Genomic DNA, 21,538 nt, shown 5'->3' with positions numbered 1-21,538 from the left:
GTTTTTGTTTCCTTTCTCCAATTTTAGGGAGTGGAGCAAAAATTGCAAAGTATGCATGTTCAGCAAGGATGGAAAGCTTTTTGCATGGTGCAATGGAGAAGTGTAAGTCTTATTACTGTTCTAGGTGTTAGCCCATGTCATGGGCTTAGTTATTAATGTATTAAATCTCTGCTTTAAAATGACCCTTGTGTTTTCAGAACAAATATAGTGAGCACGGCTGACAGTAAGTTGCTGCACACCTTTGATCTCCCCAAAGTGGTTGGCCTTGGATTCTCTCCAAAGAACACAATCCTGGCAACCTGGCAGACGTACATCAGTAAGTAATGCTCCCCTTTAGGCCAGGCTCAGATGAACTTATGCAAAATCATATTTTTTTTTCTGGATGAAACCGCAGATGATTTTACATGCACTCGTCTAAGTTTTTGTCTTTATGGGGTTTCTTAGTCATTTGTATGTACTTTTTTTCATATCTATGACAACAATTTTTAGTTGTTAGAAGAGAAGTTTTTATTTTTTGCCTTTTATTATATGTTAGGTATTGCAAAGTATCTGTAAAAAATTAATGGCAAATTTAAGGTGCCTTCATAACCATTTTTTAACATACTAATTGAGTTTGAGAGTCTGATCAGAAAAAAAAAAAAGTGTGAGAATAATGCAGATATTTTACACAGAGAACATCAGTCCATGTAGAAAAACACTTGTGACCAGATGTCACAACCTGCTGATCATACAGAGAGGAATGCTGTCACATACATGATGGTTCTGTCACATATGACTTTTGTATTACATGCCTTCTCCTGGACCAACCACTGATTGATGGACATAGTATTAGTACTTCCGCTTTCTTTAAAAAGAGGATCTTCAGCATCTGCAGAGTTCACAGCCAAACATTGAAATACAGTTTCTAAAGACCTTGATAGTACACCAGTATGACTATTATGGAATATGGCTGAGAGGACAAGTAGCTCTTAATGAGATTAGAGATGCATGCGGAGGCTAGAATCCACCAGCCCTACATTTACTGCATATTAAGTGAATTGTTGTATACGAATCTCTCTATTTAGTGCAACTGCAATTATTCTTTTGTCTTTTAAAAGGAACCTGTCACCCTTTTTTTGCCCTATTAGCTGCTGGCATTGACATCAGGGGCTTATCTACAGTATTCTATAGATAAGCCCCCGATGTAACCTGAAAGAGAAGAAAAACACGTTATATTATACTCACCGAGGTGGGCGGTCCGGTCCGACACCTCCCTTCTTCATGCGATGACACCCTCTTCTCCCGTCCTGAAATGGCTCTGGCTCAGGCGCATTGCTCTGCCCTGTTGAGGGCAGAGCAGAATTATGCAGTGCGCAGGCGCCAGACCTCTCCCGACGACTGTGCACTGCAGGACTCTGCTCTGCCCTCAACAGGGCAGAGCAGTGCACTTGCGCTGGAGCCATTGCAGGACGGGAGAAGAGGATTTCATCGCATGAAGAAGGGAGGCGCCGGACGGGACGGCGACACCCATCACACCGGACCGCCCACCTCGGTGAGTATAATATAACATGTTTATCTTCTCTTTCAGGTTACATCGGGGGGCTTATCTACAGCATTACAGAATGCTGTAGATAAGCCCCCGATGTCTATGCCGGCAGCTGAAAGGCCAAAAAAAGGGTGACAGATTCCCTTTAAAAGTGGAGAACTGGTTTAGCGGGTTAGATGTATTAGCATTTTCAGAAACCAGTATAATGGAACTTGGATGCTTTCTCTGCTTATTTTATGACTAGTGCAAATATAAGAATTGGATTAGGATAGGATTTCCTGATCTTACAGAACAGGATCTAGTCTCTGAATTGGCACTTAATATACAATCATGTGCATACAGCCTAAGGAGAATTTTTTTCCTCTGTATTACTTTGGTACTTTTCAACAGCTACTCATTAACACAAGGTGCTAAGAATTAGGAAGTGGTGTCGTATTGTAGAATATGCTTTAGAACAGGGGTGGGCAATTAGTTTTCCCGAGGGGCCACATGAGAGACCGTGACTGTTGTGGAGGGCCAAATCAATAGGCTGAAATTAATTCTACTCAGTATTAATATCGATATATTAAAATTATATTATTAATAATTATATTGCATCACTTAATATTGAGCAGAGTTAAGTATGCTGACATCCCGCTATATATCGTTTAAACCCGAGTACAGCCCCTTTTGTATATCGTATGAGCCCTCCACATCCCTTAATATACTATAAGAGCACCACACAGCCTCTGCCACATGTGGTATGAGCCCTACACAGCCTCCGCCATATGTGCAATGAGCCCCACACAGCCTCCCTATGTACACTGCATGAGCCTCCACACAGCCTCCCTATGTACACTGCATGAGCCTCCACACAGCCTCCCTATGTACACTGCATGAGCCTCCACACAGCCTCCCTGTGTACACTGCATGAGCCTCCACACAGCCTCCCTATGTACACTGCATGAGCCTCCACACAGCCTCCCTATGTACACTGCATGAGCCTCCACACAGCCTCCCTATATATACTGCATGAGCCTCCACACAGCCTCCCTATGTACACTGCATGAGCCTCCACACAGCCTGCCTATATATACTGCATGAGCCCCACACAGCCTCCCTATATACGCTGCATGAGGCTTCCATAGCCTTCCCATGTGCAGCATGTTGCCCCCGTGTGCAGCACCATGTCACCCAAACATCCCATACACATGACAAAAAAAAGCACCACATACTCGCCTCAGTCCCATTCCCCGGCGCTCTGCTTCTCTTTCCTTCCTCCGGTGCACTGACTCTCCGCAGTACACAGCTGACGCAATGAAATGACTTCATCATGTCAGCTGTTTCACACGTTGATTGGTGGTGGAAGTGGCTGGAGGCTCCTCCTCCATCAAAGAAGTCAGCACAGATGGAGACAGCGAGTGGGCGGACACGGTACGGCCCACCGACCTCTGGTTTCCAGGCCCACGATTGTCTCAGTACTCATGCCGGACTGAGACTGCCAGAGAGCCGGATGTGGCCATGGGCCGCACTTTGCCCAGGTCTGCTCTAGAATGTGCTCTCGCTTCCACATCGATCAGTTGAACAAACGGGAAAGAGGCTAAGTGAATGGAGTGGTGTTGACATCACTGATCAGAAAGTTATCGCACATCTTAGAGGTAACTTCTAATAGTGGGACAGCCTCTTCTACAAATTCCAGGACTTTACTTTATAATATATGACATTATTGATCTTCAGAATGATCTGTGCAAGCTCACTGACCAAAGCAAACTCTATTAGCTGTATTCTATGGTATTTCTGCACAAGTCTGTCTTTTCATGTAATCCCAGACTTGATGATGTTGTGATCAGGGCTCTGTGGAGGCCATATCATCACTTTCTAGACTCCTTGTATTTCTTTATGCTGATGATAGTTATGAATGACATTGGCTCTATGTTTGGGATCGTTGTCCTGCAACAGAATAAATTTGGAGCTAATAAGATGCCTCCTTGATGGTACTGCTTCATACATGAGGGTGTGCCTATATTTCTCTGCATTGAGGACATCAATAAAGGACCATTCCAGCATTTGTTTATATTGCAGCTGGAGTTTTAATACTATTCTAATTTTTCTGCCCCTAATATACACTTACCAGCCACCATCTTCATCTTTTATTGGCGCTATTCCGGTCATCTGCAGGTTGTCACCTGTCGTATCGCTCCGGTGTTTGTTGGGCAATCTGGAAGTCACCACTCTATGCAAGTCTATGAGATCCAGAACGAGGTCTTAGACTTGCATTGAGAGCTGGTAGCCGGTGTCATCGCCAGCTCATGCAAATCTAGCCCATGTGCGCTGCTTATTTCTTTATCGCTTCATTGGGGGACACAGATTACCATGGGGTGTATGCTGCTGCTGCTAGGAGGCTAACACTATGCAAAAAAGGAAACTTAGCTCCTCCCCGGCAGTTTACACCCACCGACAGGCACCAAGTACCTCAGTTTGTGCTTAGTGTCTGTAGGAGTGGGACCGGGATCTCCCCAGATCCGCATTTAACGATTCCTTTTTTCCCTTTTAGGTTTTGTGTGTGTATTAATTTTTTCCATTTATTTTTTCAGATTCAGCTTCGGGAAACAGGGGGTAAATGTTCACCCTGCTTTCCCATATCACGCGGCTGAGCGAGCAATGTGGTGTGACCCACATCGCAACTCTCAGGACCGCAGGGAAAAAGTCCTGCCTATAACCCTCGGATGCTACTGGCTGACGACAGGTGGCTGGTCCTAGCTGATTCCCCTCCTCTCCCCTCTCCTGGGACAGGGCTGAGAGGAAGATAGCGGTCACCGGCAGTGACTCTCCCCTGCTAGTAAAGGGTTAACGCCATCTTCTGCACTATTCGGACATAGTGCTGGGCAGCGGCCCACCCTTATCGCGGGCCCCTGCAGTCATCCTCTTCAGGGAGCATGTGGGCGTCAGGTAAGCAGCCTAAAGGTACCAGGTCCCGTGCTCGCCCCACATGGAAGTCAGTGGGGTCGGCGCCGCCGATAGCAATCTCCATTTAAATTTCCCGCCCAGGCGCGCGCCTCACATCTTCCCACCGCAGCCGGGTGCCGTCATTCAAGCAGCAGACAGCGGGTCCCCATCGTCACACCTCCTCATCTCTGCGGGGTTACAGGCACCGGGTTCATCTTTTCTGGGTCAGGGACTCCGGCGGCAGAGAACGGCTCAGCGCTGCGTACTTCCACTTTTGCCTGACTTGCCGGTTCACGCCCCCCGCAGTGCTCGCGCTTTGTTGGCGCCTTTTATTAGCCCATCACAGAGCTACTCTCTGTTTGTAGCTCCTCAGTCCTCTTCCCGATTCCCCCCCCCCCCCCCCGCAGGTTTCAGCCAATCGCGCAGCATTGCCGCCCTGCACCGCTTCTACATCCCTAAGGTCCTGCTCCTCTCTGGGACCTCGTGTGCGACACACCACGGATCTCAGCTTGGGGGGACACATCTGCTGTCTGCTGCACATCTGATTAACGGAGCTGGTTACGGTAGGCTCTCATTTTTCTGAGCTAGAATTCTAGCTCCCTTGGCAGTATTCCCTGACCTCCTGCAGATACTTGCGCAGTTATGCTGCAGCATTCACATATGCCCAACCCTGCAAGGGCTCCTTATCCTAGACCCACCGCTACCCACTACGCCTGTGCGCGCTGTAAAAAGAAGTGGGCGTCAGGTCAGTCGTCTCCCTTCTGCCCGTCCTGCAGTCCTTCCGCAACGTCTGCCCCACCGGAACACCCCAAGTCCCGGGATGACAGCACTCCCCCTCCCCCAGAGTGGACCGTTGCAATGTCTGTCGGTTTCTGACCTGACGAAAGTTTCTCAGTCCCTGGTCCAGGTCTTAGAACGATTACCTCAGCTCTCGACAGCCACCTGTGCTCCGGCCGCCTCTCACGGTGAGTCGTCTGCACCTGTCCGCGACCTCCACAGGGACAGACTGGGTAGGATTTCTATAAAGCGGGTCCTTTCTACCTCTTCCTCCAGCTCCCAAGGCCCGTCCGTTCCACCCAGGTTACTTTCCTCGTCTCCCTCTTCAGAAGATGACCTTAGGTCAGACAATGATTCCCAATCGGGATCGGACTCAGAGGCAGACATGTCTAAACCACAGGACATGGTTGATAGTCTCATATCGGCTATTTTCCAGACGCTCAAAATAAAGGAAGATAAGACACCCCTTCAGGACTGCTCTGTCCCCTTTAAACGAGCGAAACCCCCCCCGCCCGAACCTTTCTTAATCACAAACAGTTCGACACTAACCAAACACTGGGAACCCCCCGGACGTCGATCTCATGGCATCTTGGATGAACCACAAGGTTCCTCGCTTCGTAGCCAAGTCCAGGGACCCTCTAGCCGTCGGTTGCGACGCCCTGGTAATTCCGTGGTCCCAGTTCCAATTTCCTTACCTGTTTCCTCACCTTGCCCTGATCCCAAGGGTGGTCAAGAAAATAAAATCAGAAGGCATCTCAGTAATTCTGGTGGCTCTGGACTGGCCAAGACGACCTTGGTACGCGGAGCTGGTGAACTTTCTCGCGGACATTCCCTGGAGGCTTCCAGACCATCCAGATCTTCTCTCACAAGGTCCCCTTTACCACCAGAATTCTCGGTCTCTCAGTTTAACGGCATGGCTGTTGAGGCCGCGATTCTAAGACAATCAGGTTTTTCCAACCAGGTCATTTAGACCATGATCAGAGCTAGAAAACCAGCCTCCTCCCGCATTTACCATAGGTACTGGAAGGCTTTTTTCCGTTGGTGCGACGATAACAATGTTTTTCCATTGTCGTTCTCCATTCCATCCATACTTGGCTTCCTCCAATCAGGTTTAGATGCGGGCCTGTCCCTTAGTACCCTCAAAGGCCAGGTATCGGCTCTGTCGATTCTTTTCCAAAGGGATCTGGCCCCATTACCGCAAGTTAAGACCTTTCTCCAGGGGGTAGCCCACGTGGCTTCTCCTCCTCATTCTCCGATAGATCCGTGGGACCTCAATCTCATTCTTGGCACGCTCGAGAAAGCGCCGTTCGAGCCTATCCAAGACATTCCTCTTTCCCTTCTCTCATGGAAGGTAACTTTCCTGATCGCCATTACATCCATTAGGAGAGTGTCTGAGCTGGCGCTTTATCCTGTCGTTCCCCGTACCTAATCCTCCATCAGGATAAGGTCGTTCTTAGGCCAGTTCCTTCTTTCCTTCCAAAAGTGGTATCCCCTTTCCACATTAATGAGGATATCGTCCTTCCCTCTTTTTGCCCTGCGCCTGTTCACCCGCTGGAAAAGTCGCTCCACAAACTGGATGTAGTGAGAGCCTTGTGAGTTTATCTTGCCAGGACCGCTTCTCTTCGTCAATCCGATTCCCTGCTTGTCATCTTTGAAGGTCGCCGGAAAGGGCTTCCGGCATCCAAATCCACAATCGCTTGCTGGATTTGTTCTACCATTCTGGAAGCCTACCGACTTCAGGAGAAACGGCCCCCTCCGGGAGTGAGAGCCCACTCTACCCGGGCTGTAGGGGCTTTGTGGGCTGTGCGACACCAGACTTCGGCCTTACAACTTTGCAGAGCCACGACTTGGTCGTCTTTGCACACCTTTGCAAGGTTCTACAGGGTTCATACCCAGGCCTCGTCTGATGCAGCTTTTGGTAGGAAGGTTCTGCAGGCGGCGGTAGCACGTCGACTGACCTAAGCCCTTCCTTCTTTCATTCCTTTGTTGCTGTTCCCACCCTCGGGACTGCTTTGGAACGTCCCATGGTAATCTGTGTCCCCCAATGAAGCGATAAAGAAAGAGGGATTTTTGGGTTCTTACCGTAAAATCTCTTTCTTGGAGCCTTCATTGGGGGACACAGCACCCTCCCTGTTTAAGTTGTACCGTGTTGGGTTTTCAAGTCCCTTGTTGGGTTGGTACATATTTTGAGAGTTTTTGGTTGCTTCTCCTACTGCTTTCTCACCAACTGAGGTACTTGGTGCCTGTCGGTGGGTGTATACTGCCGGGGAGGAGCTAAGTTTCCTTTTTTGCATAGTGTCAGCCTCCTAGCAGCAGCATACACCCCATGGTAATCTGTGTCCCCCAATGAAGGCTCCAAGAAAGAGGAGATTTTACGGTAAGAACCCAAAAATCCCTCTTTTGGCAGCGTCATTGCGTCTCTGAAGTCAGGTGTATGCTTCCCGGCTGCACATGACCGGACGTTCAACACTATCTAGGCCGTCTGGGATTACATGAAGAGTCAGATGGATTCGCACGAGTCTACATCCACAGAAGAGCTGTGCTTGGGTCTTCATTGTGCTTGAAACAACCTCCAAAAATTATGTGCAAGTGTACTAAGAAGAATCAATGCTTTAATGTTGTTTTGAAAACAAATAGTGGTCACACCAAAAATTCATTCTATTGACATTTCTCTTTTGTTCATTCACTTTTCAGTTTGGTAATTTATAAAAAATATACTATTAAGACTTCTATCTTTGTAAGCCTTATTACTTTGCAGCATTTTACTCCTACTTGTCTAACCTTTGCACAGTACTGTAGGTCTTAAGAAATATAGTAACTGTACCTAATAAATGAAACATGTAGCACTTTTAGTGTTTACTTTTTCTTTTTTTTTTGTGCTCATTGACACTTAAAGGTGTCATTCCACTTTAAATATCTTTGTTATTTTAACAGGCTGTGTCATAAATGTCTGATAGATCAGGTCTCAGAAATCAGGGTTAACATGTATGTACAGAACTGCAGGTCCCTTGTCTATCCCAGTTTTCCATTCATTTTTCTCTGGTAGGACAGAAGTCAGGGACACCTATTCTGCAGTTAAGTACATGTCCCAGAGGTGGGACTTGCCATAAATATCTGTGGTGGGGAAACCCCTCTAAGGAAACCTTGATCTCTCCATCCATATATTGTAAAACACTTATTAGGTTTAATAACAAAACTTTAACCATTCTTTGTTTCATCACAGGTGGGAAAGATGGCGCAGCAGGAGTCCCTAACCTCCAGTTACATGACTTGAAAACAGGAAAGTGTGTGAAGTCATTCATCCAGAAAAAGATGGAGAACTGGTAAATATCTGGGAAAAGAAGCTGCAGTATTCTGTCATAGTTAGAGAAGTCGAAAAGTATGTTATCTTCAGGATAAATATATACACACATAACAACGCATTTCATAGCTACTGTTTTGTAGCTGACAATATGACCTTCGCTTTGTATCCTCTAGGTCTCCTCGCTGGTCTGTAGATGAGAAGATTTGTGCCAGGAATGTGAATAATGAAGTTCACTTTTTTGAAAACAACAACTTTGGTATAACGGCTATTGCCTTGCTTAGCTGATTTCAGTTGTCTGACTCGTATTAAGTAGCCTTTATTCTTTTCCAAAAATTCTTCTATAAGTATCTACGATCTGTTTTATTACAGGGGGCACTCTATTCCTGTTACTTTTAGAGGGTAATTTCCATTTTGAATAGAGCGGAGATGCTGATGCTCAGCGTCCTCTCCATACCTATGAGTGCCGGAGAGCGCCGAGTACAGCAATCAGTTTTCTCCCACCAATCCCATAAACAATGAATAGAGCAGAGGTCGTGGATCAGCATTCTCGGGAAAACTTGCTAATTTAGGAGTAACCCTTTAACTTTTGTAGCAAATACCATGGTACCTGATATATAATTTCATTGTTTCTATGTTTTGCCATTTTTTGTCAGATACCATTGCAAATAAATTGCACTTACAGAAAGTCAGTGATTTTGAGTTGTCACCTGGAGAGCATCCCTGCAAGGTATACTTTATCATGCTCTGTAAATATTCATCTGATTTCCACAACTCTAAACTAACCAATGTAGACTAATCTAGGCTACACTATATATATTGTTTAATTATGGACCCCATCATCAGAACAACCCTGACACAGTGATTTTTTTTTAGGGCTTATTCACCTGACCATACAGTGACTGTATTTTATGGTGCAATTTGCGGCCTGACTGCTTCTTTTCTTACCCAACTAATAGCGTCCTACATGACTGTGAGACAGATCAGGTCAGGGTTGGGAAATGTGAATGTAATGCAGAACGTAAAAATCCATCTGCCAGACAGTCATGTGTATAAGCCCTTAGCTGGCGCTGTGCTTGATAGTACCGCTTGGCCACAGTCACTTGGTGATATTGATGACACCATTATTTTACTTCTGGAAACATTTATTAAATGTTTAAGTGCTAAAATACAGACAAGGCATTATTCTAATAATCCTATAACCCATCTACACCTTCAGTGCTAAGGTCTTCCCACTACTGAAACTATTCTACTGGCCTGTTTTTCTATGCTTCTTCTGATCTTGCTTGTGGCCCATATGGGTCTTTGCTAGGATAGCTTTATCCACTTTTTTCACTTGTGAAAATGTGCTATGGTTGAGATGGACGTACTCTGTTTGGCCTCAAGGTTTCGTCAATTGAATCTTGTTGAGTTCGTATTGAAAAACACAAATCCTAGTTACAGCTCGCTACGACATTGCCAACTACTTCTCAGGCTCAACCTGCCGCCGCAAGAGCAATAAAGGAAATTTATTCCTTTGGCAAAATGAAAAACGCGTTTCAAATATTGATATAACCAAATGAACAGAAAAAAAAGCTATGGACTTATTTTTGGAAATCTCAAAGTTATTTTCTATCGATTTATTGTGAATTTTCTAGAAGATTTTCAATTGTTATTAAAAGTAATTTCTGGTGCAGAAAAGTTCCCCCTCCCCCGGCCCTACAAACAGTGGAATACTCCCCTTCAATCACCCCGAAGATGGAACCATGGCAGCCTGCTACGGAGGTCTATGCCATCCAGATGTAAGGACGACTGCTATGCCTGAAAGTTTGCTGCAATGGTCATGTGACTAAAAGCGCTTCGTAAAAAAAAACAACTGACCACTGCAGACAATCATAGGCTTCATTTGTCTTGTTAATATCTGAACTTCGGACACCTCTCGTGCACCCGGTTCTGGATTCATGGAAGTGACGGAGGTGATTATGTCTACATTTGTTCCTTTAAAAATATTCCTTTAACCCCTTTACGTCTCCTGATACGCAATAAAACTGCGTCCAGTAAAAGGCCTTATTCCCCCTTTGCGGTTTTAAAATGGCAATCGGGAATAAGGGTATAGCTCCCCCCAGAGTCAGAAAATCTCTGGGGTCTCCGCTTCCAGGTGTAGCGGAGATCCTGCAAAACACGATCAGGGCTTCTTTTTTTTTTTTCAGTCCCCGATCATGTGATCACTGTTACTCAATGAATAACGATCACAAAAAAAAACCTCTGCCCACTATTAAAATAACTTCTCTCTCTTCTGACGTGATATACATGTCACAGGAGAGAGAAATAATGTCCCCAAGCCCCTCTCGGTATCTCCACCATTCCCCGGCCTCCCTGCTTCATCCAGAGTCCTATGCCTCCTCTTCATGAAGAGAAATACCGCCGAGCACTGAGATCTGCCAGTAGGGACCTGGCTGCAGTTTGGATCTATCTTATCTGACTTTTGATTACCGCAGTAGACTCCCATCACAGTGATCAAAAACCCATTAATTAGTGAGCACTTGGCCTGTGCCTCTCCGTGCTCACCCCCCCCCCCCCCCCGTGTCATCCTATTGGTCAGATTAATTCTTTAATTTTTATTTATTCCATTTCTTTGCCATTGGGGTTATGGTTGGAGTTTTTTCAAAGGTTAAAAAAAAAATAATGATATGACATGTTCTATATGACGACATAATGTTATCAAGTTCTGTGTAATACCTGTGTGATCAAAATGCTCACTATACCCCTGGATTAAATCCTTGAGGTGTGTAGTTTCCAAAATGGGGTCAGTTGTGGGGGGTTTCTGCTCTTTAGGCGCCTTTGGAGCCCTGAAAATGCAACATTGTGGGCACAATCTATTTCACCCAGTTTGTATTCCAAAATTCATATATTGGTCCTTCCACTCCAGTTCACCTGTTAGTCCAGACAGGACTTTTTGACTATATGTGGCATGTCGCTGTGCTGAAAAGAAAGTGGGTAACTAACTGTGGGGTCCAGTTTTTGGTGTTACCTCTTGCAAAAGTGAAAAAAATGGAGTCTAAAGCAACATTTTAGAGGTAAAATATAATTTTTTTTTTTTTCGTTGCATTAATTCCTTTGTAGCACTTGTCAGGAATTTTTTTTAACGCTTCAACAGTTTTGAAGTATTTGAGGGGTACAGTTTTTAAAATGGTATCACTTTTGTGTAGTTTCCAATATGTAGGCCCCTCAAGGGCCATTGAAATCTGAATAGGTCCCTAAAGAAACAGGTTTTGTAAATTTGTTGAAAAAATGAGAAATGGCTGCTAAACTTTTAACCCTTCTGACATCCTAACAAAATAACATGACATTTGAAAAATGATCCAGATGTAAAGTAGACATGAGAAATGTTTATTAATTATTTTGTAAAGCATGAATGGTTTAAGGATATAAACATTGAAAGTTTGAAAATTGCATTTTTGGAAGGGCGTTAATCACTGGGATACACTGAAGCGTTCCATAGTTATTATCACATAAAGTGACACTGGTCAGATTTCTAAAATTTGGCCTGGTAATTAAGATCCAAATTGGCTCAGTCGCTAAAGGGTTAAAACCCCCCCCCCCCCCCCATATAACATTTTTCAGCTTCAGACAACCCCTTTCGGGTAATCTGGCGTGTATCGGTTGACCTGTAATAATGTTTCTCTTTTCTAGGTAGCAGTATATGTTCCTGGAAGTAAAGGTGCCCCATCGTTTGTGAGGTTGTACCAGTACCCCAATTTCACTGGCCCTCAATCTGCCATTGCTAATAAAAGTTTCTTCAAAGCTGATCGAGTGATGATGCTGTGGAATTCAAAAGGTAATGATCATTTGGTGTAGGTTATGCTGCCCTGATACTTCTCATATCTGACATCAATAATCATGGATCCTAATATGGACAACCATGCATTTTGGCAAACGTATGGTTTATATTGTGTCGCTTGCCTTTTTGTCTTTGTTGTTGTGAGCTTTTTCATCTTCTATTTCTTTGATCTGTTTTGCTGTATATAGAAATTGTAATATCTCTTAAAGGGAATCTGTCAGCAGGTTTTGCTATGGAATGTGAAAACAGCATAATGTAGAGGCAGAGACCCTGATTCCAGTGATGTGTTCCTTATTAGGCTGTGTGGTGTTGGTTCAATAAAAGTGTTTTATCAGTAGAAGATTATCACTACAGGACTAGGTGTCTCGTGCATCTTGGTCAACTTCTGCGTAACTTCACCCCATCACTAATTAGTGTGCCCAGAAAGCTGCCAATCATTGGTTCGGGGGCGGGGTTATACAGAGCTCCGCATTGAGAGTTCCGCTAGCTGTAGAATAGTATCAAAATAACGTGAAAGTGACACATCACTGGAATTGAGGTCTCTGCCCTTACATCATGCTCTGATTACATAGCAAAAACCTGCTGACGGATTCCCTTAATAAAGGGGTACAGAAATAAAGCTATGTGTGAAACCATCCATGCATAGCATACAAGACCCTTAGATAAGCGTGCTGGACATGAGCAGCGTATTGTGAATATCTGCCATTGCTGTAACCGCTTTACATTTCTGCTGACCACAGTGAATTGCCGCCTGATCAGGTTGGAGAGAGACTGTAATCGAGAAGTGTTCTTCTTGCCTGCCAGGTGGCTTCAGGCTCCATTGCTTTCACACCTCCTGTCCTTAATGTCAATATTTCCTGTTCTGTAACAGCCACTGCGGTACTAGTGACGGCCAGCACTGACGTGGACAAAACGGGAGCCTCGTACTACGGGGAGCAGACGCTGCATTACATTGCGGTGAATGGAGAAAGTGCAGTTGTACAATTACGTAAGTGTAGAACCTTGCATGAAACTCTGCAGAATACTGAAGCAATCGTCAAGGTTCAGACTCCGCAGTTTATTCCTTACATCGCAGCCAATTCGCTTTCATTTTACCCATAACCACAACAAAACAAAGGCTATCATTGGCTTCTGGATATGGGCAAATCAATATTGTCTTTTTTTTTTCTTAACTTGTATATATTAATCTAATGTTAGGAGACCGTCCAATAGGAGAAACATCACCTAGAAAACCCCTTATTTCAGCCATGTTTCTATGCAGCATTCGCAGTGCTCAATATGTGTGCAAAGGTTTAGGTGTAGGGGAGTAATCTACAGACTTGCTGGGATGTCGCAAGACCCCGGTTGTCACTAGATACATATGTGAACGATCATTGAGCTTTTATTTGCATAAGGTCATTGTGACCTGTCGTATCGGCAGCACTAATGTGACCATCGTTAATATTTAATAACTATTGGTTAAAAATATTAATCAGAACTAATTTATTTCCAGGGTGTTAACGCACCTGTAACTATTGAAGCCTGTTGCAGAGAGCAGTTCTGGCCGTATTTACTTGCTATTAGCTTACAGATACCAATACATTAGTGAAATAAGTGCTGGCATTGCATGAAAGCTTACTCATCTGGGCATAGATTGTAATTTCTGCTCTCTGGTAAGCACTGCATATGTTTTATTTCTGTTAGATGTATTTTTAACCCCTTTCTGCTATATGACGTACTATCCCGTCCATGTGCCCTGGGACTTAATTCCCAGGGACGGGATAGTACGTCATAGCGATCAGCAGTGCTCACGGGGGGAGCGCCGCTGATCGCGGCCGGATGTCAGCTGGTTATCACAGCTGACCCCCGGCACTATGTGTCAGGGGCGGTCACGGACCGCCCCTGACACGTTAACCCCTGGCACACTGCGATCAAACACGATCGCAGTGTACCGAGGGTTTAGGGAAGCATCGGCAGGGAGGGGGCTCTCTCTGTGCTTCCCTGAGATCCCCACAGCAGCGCAATGTGCAGCACTGCTGCGGGTGTCTCCTTCCCTGCAGGTCTCCGGATCCAAAATGGCGGCGGGGACCTTCGGGGGCCTGCAGGGAGCCGGCTTCCTCATGCCTGCAAAGCGCACGCACGAGGAAGCCTTCTGCCCTGCCTGTGACAGATCGCTGATCTTTCACAGCGATCTGTGATGTGACAGATCAGCGATCTGTCACATGACAGTTATGTCCCCCCTGGGACTTTGTAATAAAGTTTAAAAAAAAAAAAAAAATAAAAATAATTTATAAAAATTCGCTAAATAAATTAAAAAAAATATATATTCCCTAATAAATTCATTTTTTGGAGAAAAAAAAAAACAAAAACAAACACATATTTGGTATCACCGCGTCCATAACGACCCGCCCAATAACACTGTCCCACTAATTAACCCCTTTATTGAACCCCTTAAAAAATAAAAATACGAAAAAAAACGAAGCAAAAAATAAAGCTTTATCATCATACCACCGAAAAAAAAGAGCAATAACGTGCTATCAAAAAGTCGGATAAAAATAACCATGGTACCGCTGAAAACGTCATCTTGATCCGCAAAAAACGAGCCGCCATACAGCGTCATCAGCGAAAAAATAAAGTTATAGCTCGCAGAATAAAGCGATGCAAAAATAATTTTTTTTTTTATATAAAATTGTTTTTATTGCATAAAAGCGCCAAAACATAAGAAAGACATAAATGAGGTATCGCTGTAACCGTACTGACCCGAAGAATAAAACCGCCTTATCAATTTTACCGCACGTGGAATGGTGTAAACGCAGCCCCCAAAAGAAATTCTTGAAATGCTGGTTTTTGTTTATTCTGCGTCCAAAAAATCGTAATAAAAAGCGATTAAAAAAAAAAGTCTTGTGCACGAAAATGGTACCAATAATAACGTCAACTCGTCCATCAAAAAATAAGACCTCACGTGACTCGGTGGGTCAACATATGGAAAAATTATAGCTCTCAAAATGTGGTGATGCAAAAACTATTTTTACAATAAAAAGCGTCTTTTAGCGTATGACAGGTGCCAAAAATAAAAACCGCCATAAATAGTAAATCAAACCCCCCGTTATCACCCCCTTAGTTAGGGAAAAATAATAAAATTAAAAAAAGTATTTATTTCCATTTTCCCGTTAGGGCTGAGATTAGGGTTAGGGGTGTGTTGGGGTTAGGGTTGGAGTTATAATTGGGGGGTTTCCACTGTTTGGGCACATCAGGTGCTCTCCAAACACAACATGACGTCTGATCTCCATTCCAGCCAATTCTGCGTTGAAAAAGTCAAATGGTGCTCCTTCCCTTCCAAGCTCTGCCATGTGCCCAAACAGTGTTTTACCCCCACATATGGGGTATCAGCCTACTCAGGACAAATTGCAAAACAACTTTTGGGGTCTAATTTCTCCTGTTATCCTTAGGAAAATAAAAAATTGGGGGCAAAAATATCATTTTTGTGGAAAAAAAATAAGATTTTTTTCTTTTCACGCCCGGGCGTTATAAACTTCTGTGAAGCACTTGGGGGGTTCAAAGTGCTCACCACACATCTAGGTAAGTTCCTTGGGGGGTCTAGTTTCCAAAATGGTGTCATTTGTGGGGGGTTTCTACTGTTTTGGTACATCAGGGGCTTTCCTAACGCGACATGGTGTCCGATCTCAATTCCAGCCAAAAACGTCAAATGGCGCTGCTTCCCTTCCGAGCTCTGCCATGCGCCCAAATAGTGGTTTACCCCCACATGTGGGGTATCAGCGTACTCAGGATAAATTGCACAATATCTTTTAGGGTCCTGTTACTTTTGGAAAAATAAGAATTGAGGGTGAAAAGATCATTTTTGTGGAAAAAATATGATTTGTTAATTGTACTGCTGTACGTTATAAACTTCTGTGAAGCCCTTGGGGGTTCAAAGTTCTCACCACACATCTAGATAAGTTCCTTGGGGGGTCTAGATTCCAAAATGGGGTCACTTGTGGGGAGTTTCATTAGTTTAGGTACATCAGGGGCTCTCCAAAAGCAACATGACACCTGCAGACCATTCCATCAAAGTCTGCATTCCAAAACGTCACTACTTCCCTTCCGAGCCCCGACGTGTACCCATACAGTAGTTTTCTCCCACATATGGGGTATCAGCGTACTCAAGACAAATTGGTCAACAACTTTTGGGGTCCAATTTCTCCTGTTACCCTTGGGAAAATTAAAAAATTGGGGACTAAAAGATCATGTTTGTGGAAAAAATGATTTTTTTTATTTTCACACCCGGGCATTATAAACTTCTGTGAAGCCCATCTAGATAAGTTCCTTGGGGGGTCTAGTTTCCAAAATGGTGTCATTTGTGGGGGGTTTTCCACTGTTTAGACACATCAGGGGCTTTCCAAACGCGGCATGGCGTCCAATCCCAATTCCAGCCAAACAAGTCAAATGGCGCTGCTTCCCTTTCGAGCTCTGCCATGCGCCCAAATAGTGGTTTACCCCCACATATGGGGTATCAGCGTACTCAGGACAAATTGCACAATCATTTTTGTGGTCCTGATAACTTGGAAAAATAAAAATTGAGGGTGAAAAGATCATTTTTGTGGAAAAAATATGATTTTTTAATTGTACCGTTGTACATTATAAACTTCTGTGAAGCCCTTGTGGGTTCAAAGTTCTCACCACATATCTAGATAAGTTCCTTGGGGGGTCTAGTTTCCAAAATGGGGTTACTTGTGGGGGGTTTCCACTGTTTAGGTACATCAGGGGCTCTCCAAACGTGACATAGCGTCCGATCTGAATTCCAGCCAATTTTGCATTGAAAAAGTCAAACGGCGCTCCTTCCCTTCTGAGCTCTGTCATGTGCCAAAACAGTGGTTCCCCCCCACATATCAGGTATCAGCGTACTCAGGAGAAATTGCACAATAACTTTTGCAGTCCAATTTCTCCTGGTACCCTTGGTAAAATAAAAAAAATTGGACCTGAAGTAATTTTTTTGTGAAAAAAGTCAAATGTTCATTTTTTTTTTAAAACATTAAAAAAATTCCTGTGAGGCACCTGAATGTGGTTTTGAGCACCTTGAGGGGTGCAGTTTTTAGAATGGTGTCACTTTTGGGTATTTTCTATCATATAGACCCCTCAAAGTGACTTCAAATGTGGTGTGGTCCCTAAAAATAAAATGGTGTTGCAAAAATGAGAAATCGCTGGTCAACTTTTAACCCTTATAACTTCCTAACAAAAAAAATGTTGGTTCCAAAATTGTGCTGATGTAAGGCCGGTTTCACATTCGCGCTTTTGAGCGCAGCGACGGCCTGCGCACGGCCGCCGCTAAGCCCCGCCCCCTGCCCCGCCTCCACCGGTATCTCCGCCTCCGGGCGCATGACGTTGCATGCGTCGTGCGTCCCCTATCTTCATCACAGAGGGCGCAGGCCGTGCGCAGTCTGCGCACAGTCTGCGTTTGGCGGCGCATACGTCCTTTTGACGGTGCGCCGAGCACAACCAAAATGCAACAGGTTGCGTTTGGCGCTGCTCGGCGCACCGTCAAAAGGATGCATGCGCCGCCAAACGCAGACTGCGCAGACTGCGCACGGCCTGCACCCTCTTTGATGAAGATAGGGGACGCACGACGCATGCAACGTCATGCGCCCGGAGGCGGAGATACCGGTGGAGGCGGGGCAGGGGCGGGGCTTAGTGGCGGCCGTGCGCAGGCCGTCGCTGCGCTCAAAAGCGCGAATGTGAAACCGGCCTAAAGTAGACATGTGGGGAATGAAAAAAGTTTTTGTGTGCCATATCTCTGTGATTTAACCCCTTCACTACCAAGGGTGGTTTGCACGTTAACTACCGGGCCAATTTTTACAATTCTGACCACTGTACCTTTATGAGGTCATAACTCTGGAACGCTTCCATGGATCCCGGTGATTCTGACATTGTTTTCTCGTGACATATTGTACTTCATGTTAGTGGTAAAATTGCATTCAAATAACTTGCGTTTATTTGTGAAAAAAAACGGAAATTTGGCAAAAATTTTGAAAATTTCGCAATTTTCCAACTTTGAATTTTTATGCCCTTAAATCACAGCGATACGGCACACAAAAAACTTAATACATAACATTTCCCACATGCTTACTTTACATCAGCACAATTTTGGAACCAAAATTTTTTTTTGTTAGGAAGTTATAAGGGTTAAAAATTGACCAGCGATTTCTCATTTTTGCAACACCATTTTATTTTTAGGGACCACTTCACATTTGAAGCCACTTTGAGGGGTCTATATGATAGAAAATACCCAAAAGTGACACCATTCTAAAAACTGCACCCCTTAAGATGCTTAAAACCACATTCAAGAAGTTTATTAACCCTTTAGGTGCGTCACAGGAATTTTTTGAATATTAAAAAAAAAATGAACATTTAACTTTTTTTCACAAAAAAAATACTTCAGGTTCAATTTTCTTTATTTTACCAAGGGTAACAGGAGAAATTGGACTGCAAAAGTTATTGTGCAATTTGTCCTGAGTACGCTGATACCTGATATGTAGGGGGGAACTACTGTTTCGGCGCATGGCAGACCTCAGTAGGGAAGGAGCGCCGTTTGACTTTTTCAATGCAAAATTGGCTGGAATTCAGATCGGACGCCATGTCGCGTTTGGAGAGCCCCTGATGTACCTAAACTGTGGAAACCCCCCAAGTGACCCCATTTTGGAAACTAGACCCCCCAAGGAACTTATCTAGATATGTGGTGAGAACTTTGAACCCACAAGGGCTTCACAGAAGTTTATAACGTACAGCGGTACAATTAAAAAATCATATTTTTTCCACAAAAATGATCTTTTCACCCCCAATTTTTATTTTTCCAAGGGTAACAGGACCCTAAAAGTTATTGTGCAATTTGTCCTGAGTACGCTGATACCCCATATGTGGGTGTAAATGACTATTTGGGTGCATAGCAGAGCTCGGAAGGGAAGCAGCGCCATTTGACGTTTTTGGCTAGATTTGAGATCGGACACCATGTCGCGATTGGAAAACCCCTGATGTACCAAAACAGTGGAAACCCCCCACAAATGACACCATTTTGGAATCTAGACCCCCCAAGGAACTTATCTAGATGTGTGGTGAGAACTTTGAACCCCCAAGGGCTTCACAGAAGTTTATAACGTACAGCAGTACAATTAAAAAATCATATTTTTTCCACAAAAATGATCTTTTCACCCTCAATTCTTATTTTTCCAAAAGTAACAGGACCCTAAAAGATATTGTGCAATTTATCCTGAGTACGCTGATACCCCACATGTGGGGGTAAACCACTATTTGGGCGCATGGCAGAGCTCGGAAGGGAAGCAGCGCCATTTGACGTTTTTGGCTGGAATTGAGATCGGACACCATGTCGCGTTAGGAAAGCCCCTGATGTACCAAAACAGTAGAAACCCCCCTCAAATGACACCATTTTGGAAACTAGACCCCCCAAGGAACTTATCTAGATGTGTGGTGAGCACTTTGAACCCCCCAGTGCTTCACTGAAGTTTATAACGTCCGGGCGTGAAAATAAAAAAATCGTATTTTTTCTACAAACATCATCTTTTAGTCCCCATTTTTTTATTTTCCCAAGGGTAACAGGAGAAATTGGACCCCAAAAGTTGTTGTCCAATTTGTCCTGAGTACGCTGATACCTCATATGTGGGAGAAAACTACTGTATGGGCACACGTCGGGGCTCGGAAGGGAAGTAGTGACGTTTTGGAATGCAGACTTTGATGGATTGGTCTGCGGGTGTCATGTGCGTTTGGAGAGCCCCTGATGTACCTAAACTATTGAAACTCCCCACAAGTGACCCCATTTTGGAAACTAGACCCCCCACGGAGTTATCTAGATGTGTGGAGAGCACTTTGAACCCCCAAGTGCTTCACAGAAGTTTATAACGCCTGGGTGTGAAAATAAACCATTTCTCGTTCGCCTTATTGGGGGACACAGAGACCATGGGTGTATGCTGCTGCCACTACGAGGCTGACACTATGCACAAAAAAGGTTAGCTCCTCCTCCGCCGTATACACCCCACCGACCGGCAGGAAATTCCTCAGTTTAGCTTAGTGTCAGTAGGAGGTGGACACGGGTCTTTTATTAGACCCATATCTACCTCAGTGTGCGTCGTTTCTTTGCAGGTTCCGGAGGGATACGTAGTGAACAGTCACATCCGTACTCCCACAAAGAGACTATGAGTACGGCGTGTACTGCCACCCCGTATCCTCATAGGTCTCCGGAGCAGGACCAGGAGCCTCGCACAGGTGCGTGCCAGCCGCACGGACGGTCCTTGCCCCCCGCCTCCCACCCTCTCGCCTACCAGAGCCTGAAGGTTGGATGAGGCGCGGATTTCATAGAGACAGCGTGGGATTTTCAGGTACCTTTATTGTAAGGCCCCCTGCCTGGGTGAGTATGTCAGTCTTCCCTCGGCGTTTTCTCTTGGAGCGGTCGCCAGGGGGACCACGTTAGGGTCCCTGCACGCCCCGCATCCCCCCACGGTCACCGCATCCATGCAGGCCCCGGGTCTTCACGGGCCTCGTTCTGCGCTTCCCCCCCTTTTTTCCATCTCGGCAGGGGTAGCGCTGGAGTCGGGCAGTTCTGGGCAGGGACGCGGCCCGTTGTTGCGTCGCGTCTTCCGCGCCGACCCCCTGCTGACAGGCGGCCGCCGCAACTAATTTAGGCCCCGGCTTGTGTTCGGGCCTACCGCAGCGTCGCGGCCACGCCCCCCGCCCCTTTCTTCTAAGCGGGCTTCTCTCCCGCTCTCCCCAGGCCCTCCCCCCGCCTTTCCCTCTCCTGCCCAGCATATTATGGCTAGAGGGCAGCAATTATTAACCCTGCGAGGAGCTCCGCCCTTCCCCTTCCCCGGGACCCGCGCTTTTCTACAGGCAGGCGCCATCTTCACAGCCTGCCAGCCGGACGCAGCTGGAGACGCTCCCCAGCCCCTGAGCAGTTTCTGCAAGCAGCTTTTTGCCTCTTTGGGACGGCCAGCCAGACTTCTCCCTGATCTGCATCCCCGGACAGGTCGAGCAGCATCGCTTTTGGGGACACCGGACCGTGAGTAGCTCTGCACGGCAGACTGACCCTTCTCCGCCCTCTGTCCCCCAACCTTCCGGCACAACCTCAGGGGTCAGTCCTCTCCCTTCTGCCTGGACTGTAGCAATCCAATCCAGCCCGACGCCGCTCAGGAGCCATCCATAGCCCCAGGGG

General features: G+C 45.4%; 1 protein-coding gene across 1 annotated transcript in view; it reads left to right on the top strand.

Annotated features, from left to right (window-relative positions):
• EIF2A (eukaryotic translation initiation factor 2A) overlaps positions 1–21,538 on the top strand; it is a 63,115-nt gene that overhangs the window by 27,005 nt on the left and 14,572 nt on the right. Inside the window, exons 3-9 of the mRNA XM_073579073.1 lie at positions 28–102; positions 198–316; positions 8,451–8,550; positions 8,705–8,787; positions 9,185–9,258; positions 12,201–12,345; positions 13,220–13,336. Of these exons, the coding sequence (XP_073435174.1) occupies positions 28–102; positions 198–316; positions 8,451–8,550; positions 8,705–8,787; positions 9,185–9,258; positions 12,201–12,345; positions 13,220–13,336 (713 nt within the window). The remainder of the gene's footprint in view (positions 1–27; positions 103–197; positions 317–8,450; positions 8,551–8,704; positions 8,788–9,184; positions 9,259–12,200; positions 12,346–13,219; positions 13,337–21,538) is intronic.

Source organism: Dendrobates tinctorius, unplaced genomic scaffold (genome assembly GCF_039654945.1).
Source record: "Dendrobates tinctorius isolate UK_male_01 unplaced genomic scaffold, ASM3965494v1 ptg000060l, whole genome shotgun sequence".
NCBI lineage: Eukaryota > Metazoa > Chordata > Amphibia > Anura > Dendrobatidae > Dendrobates > Dendrobates tinctorius.
This window is presented reverse-complemented; position numbering and strand designations above follow the sequence as displayed.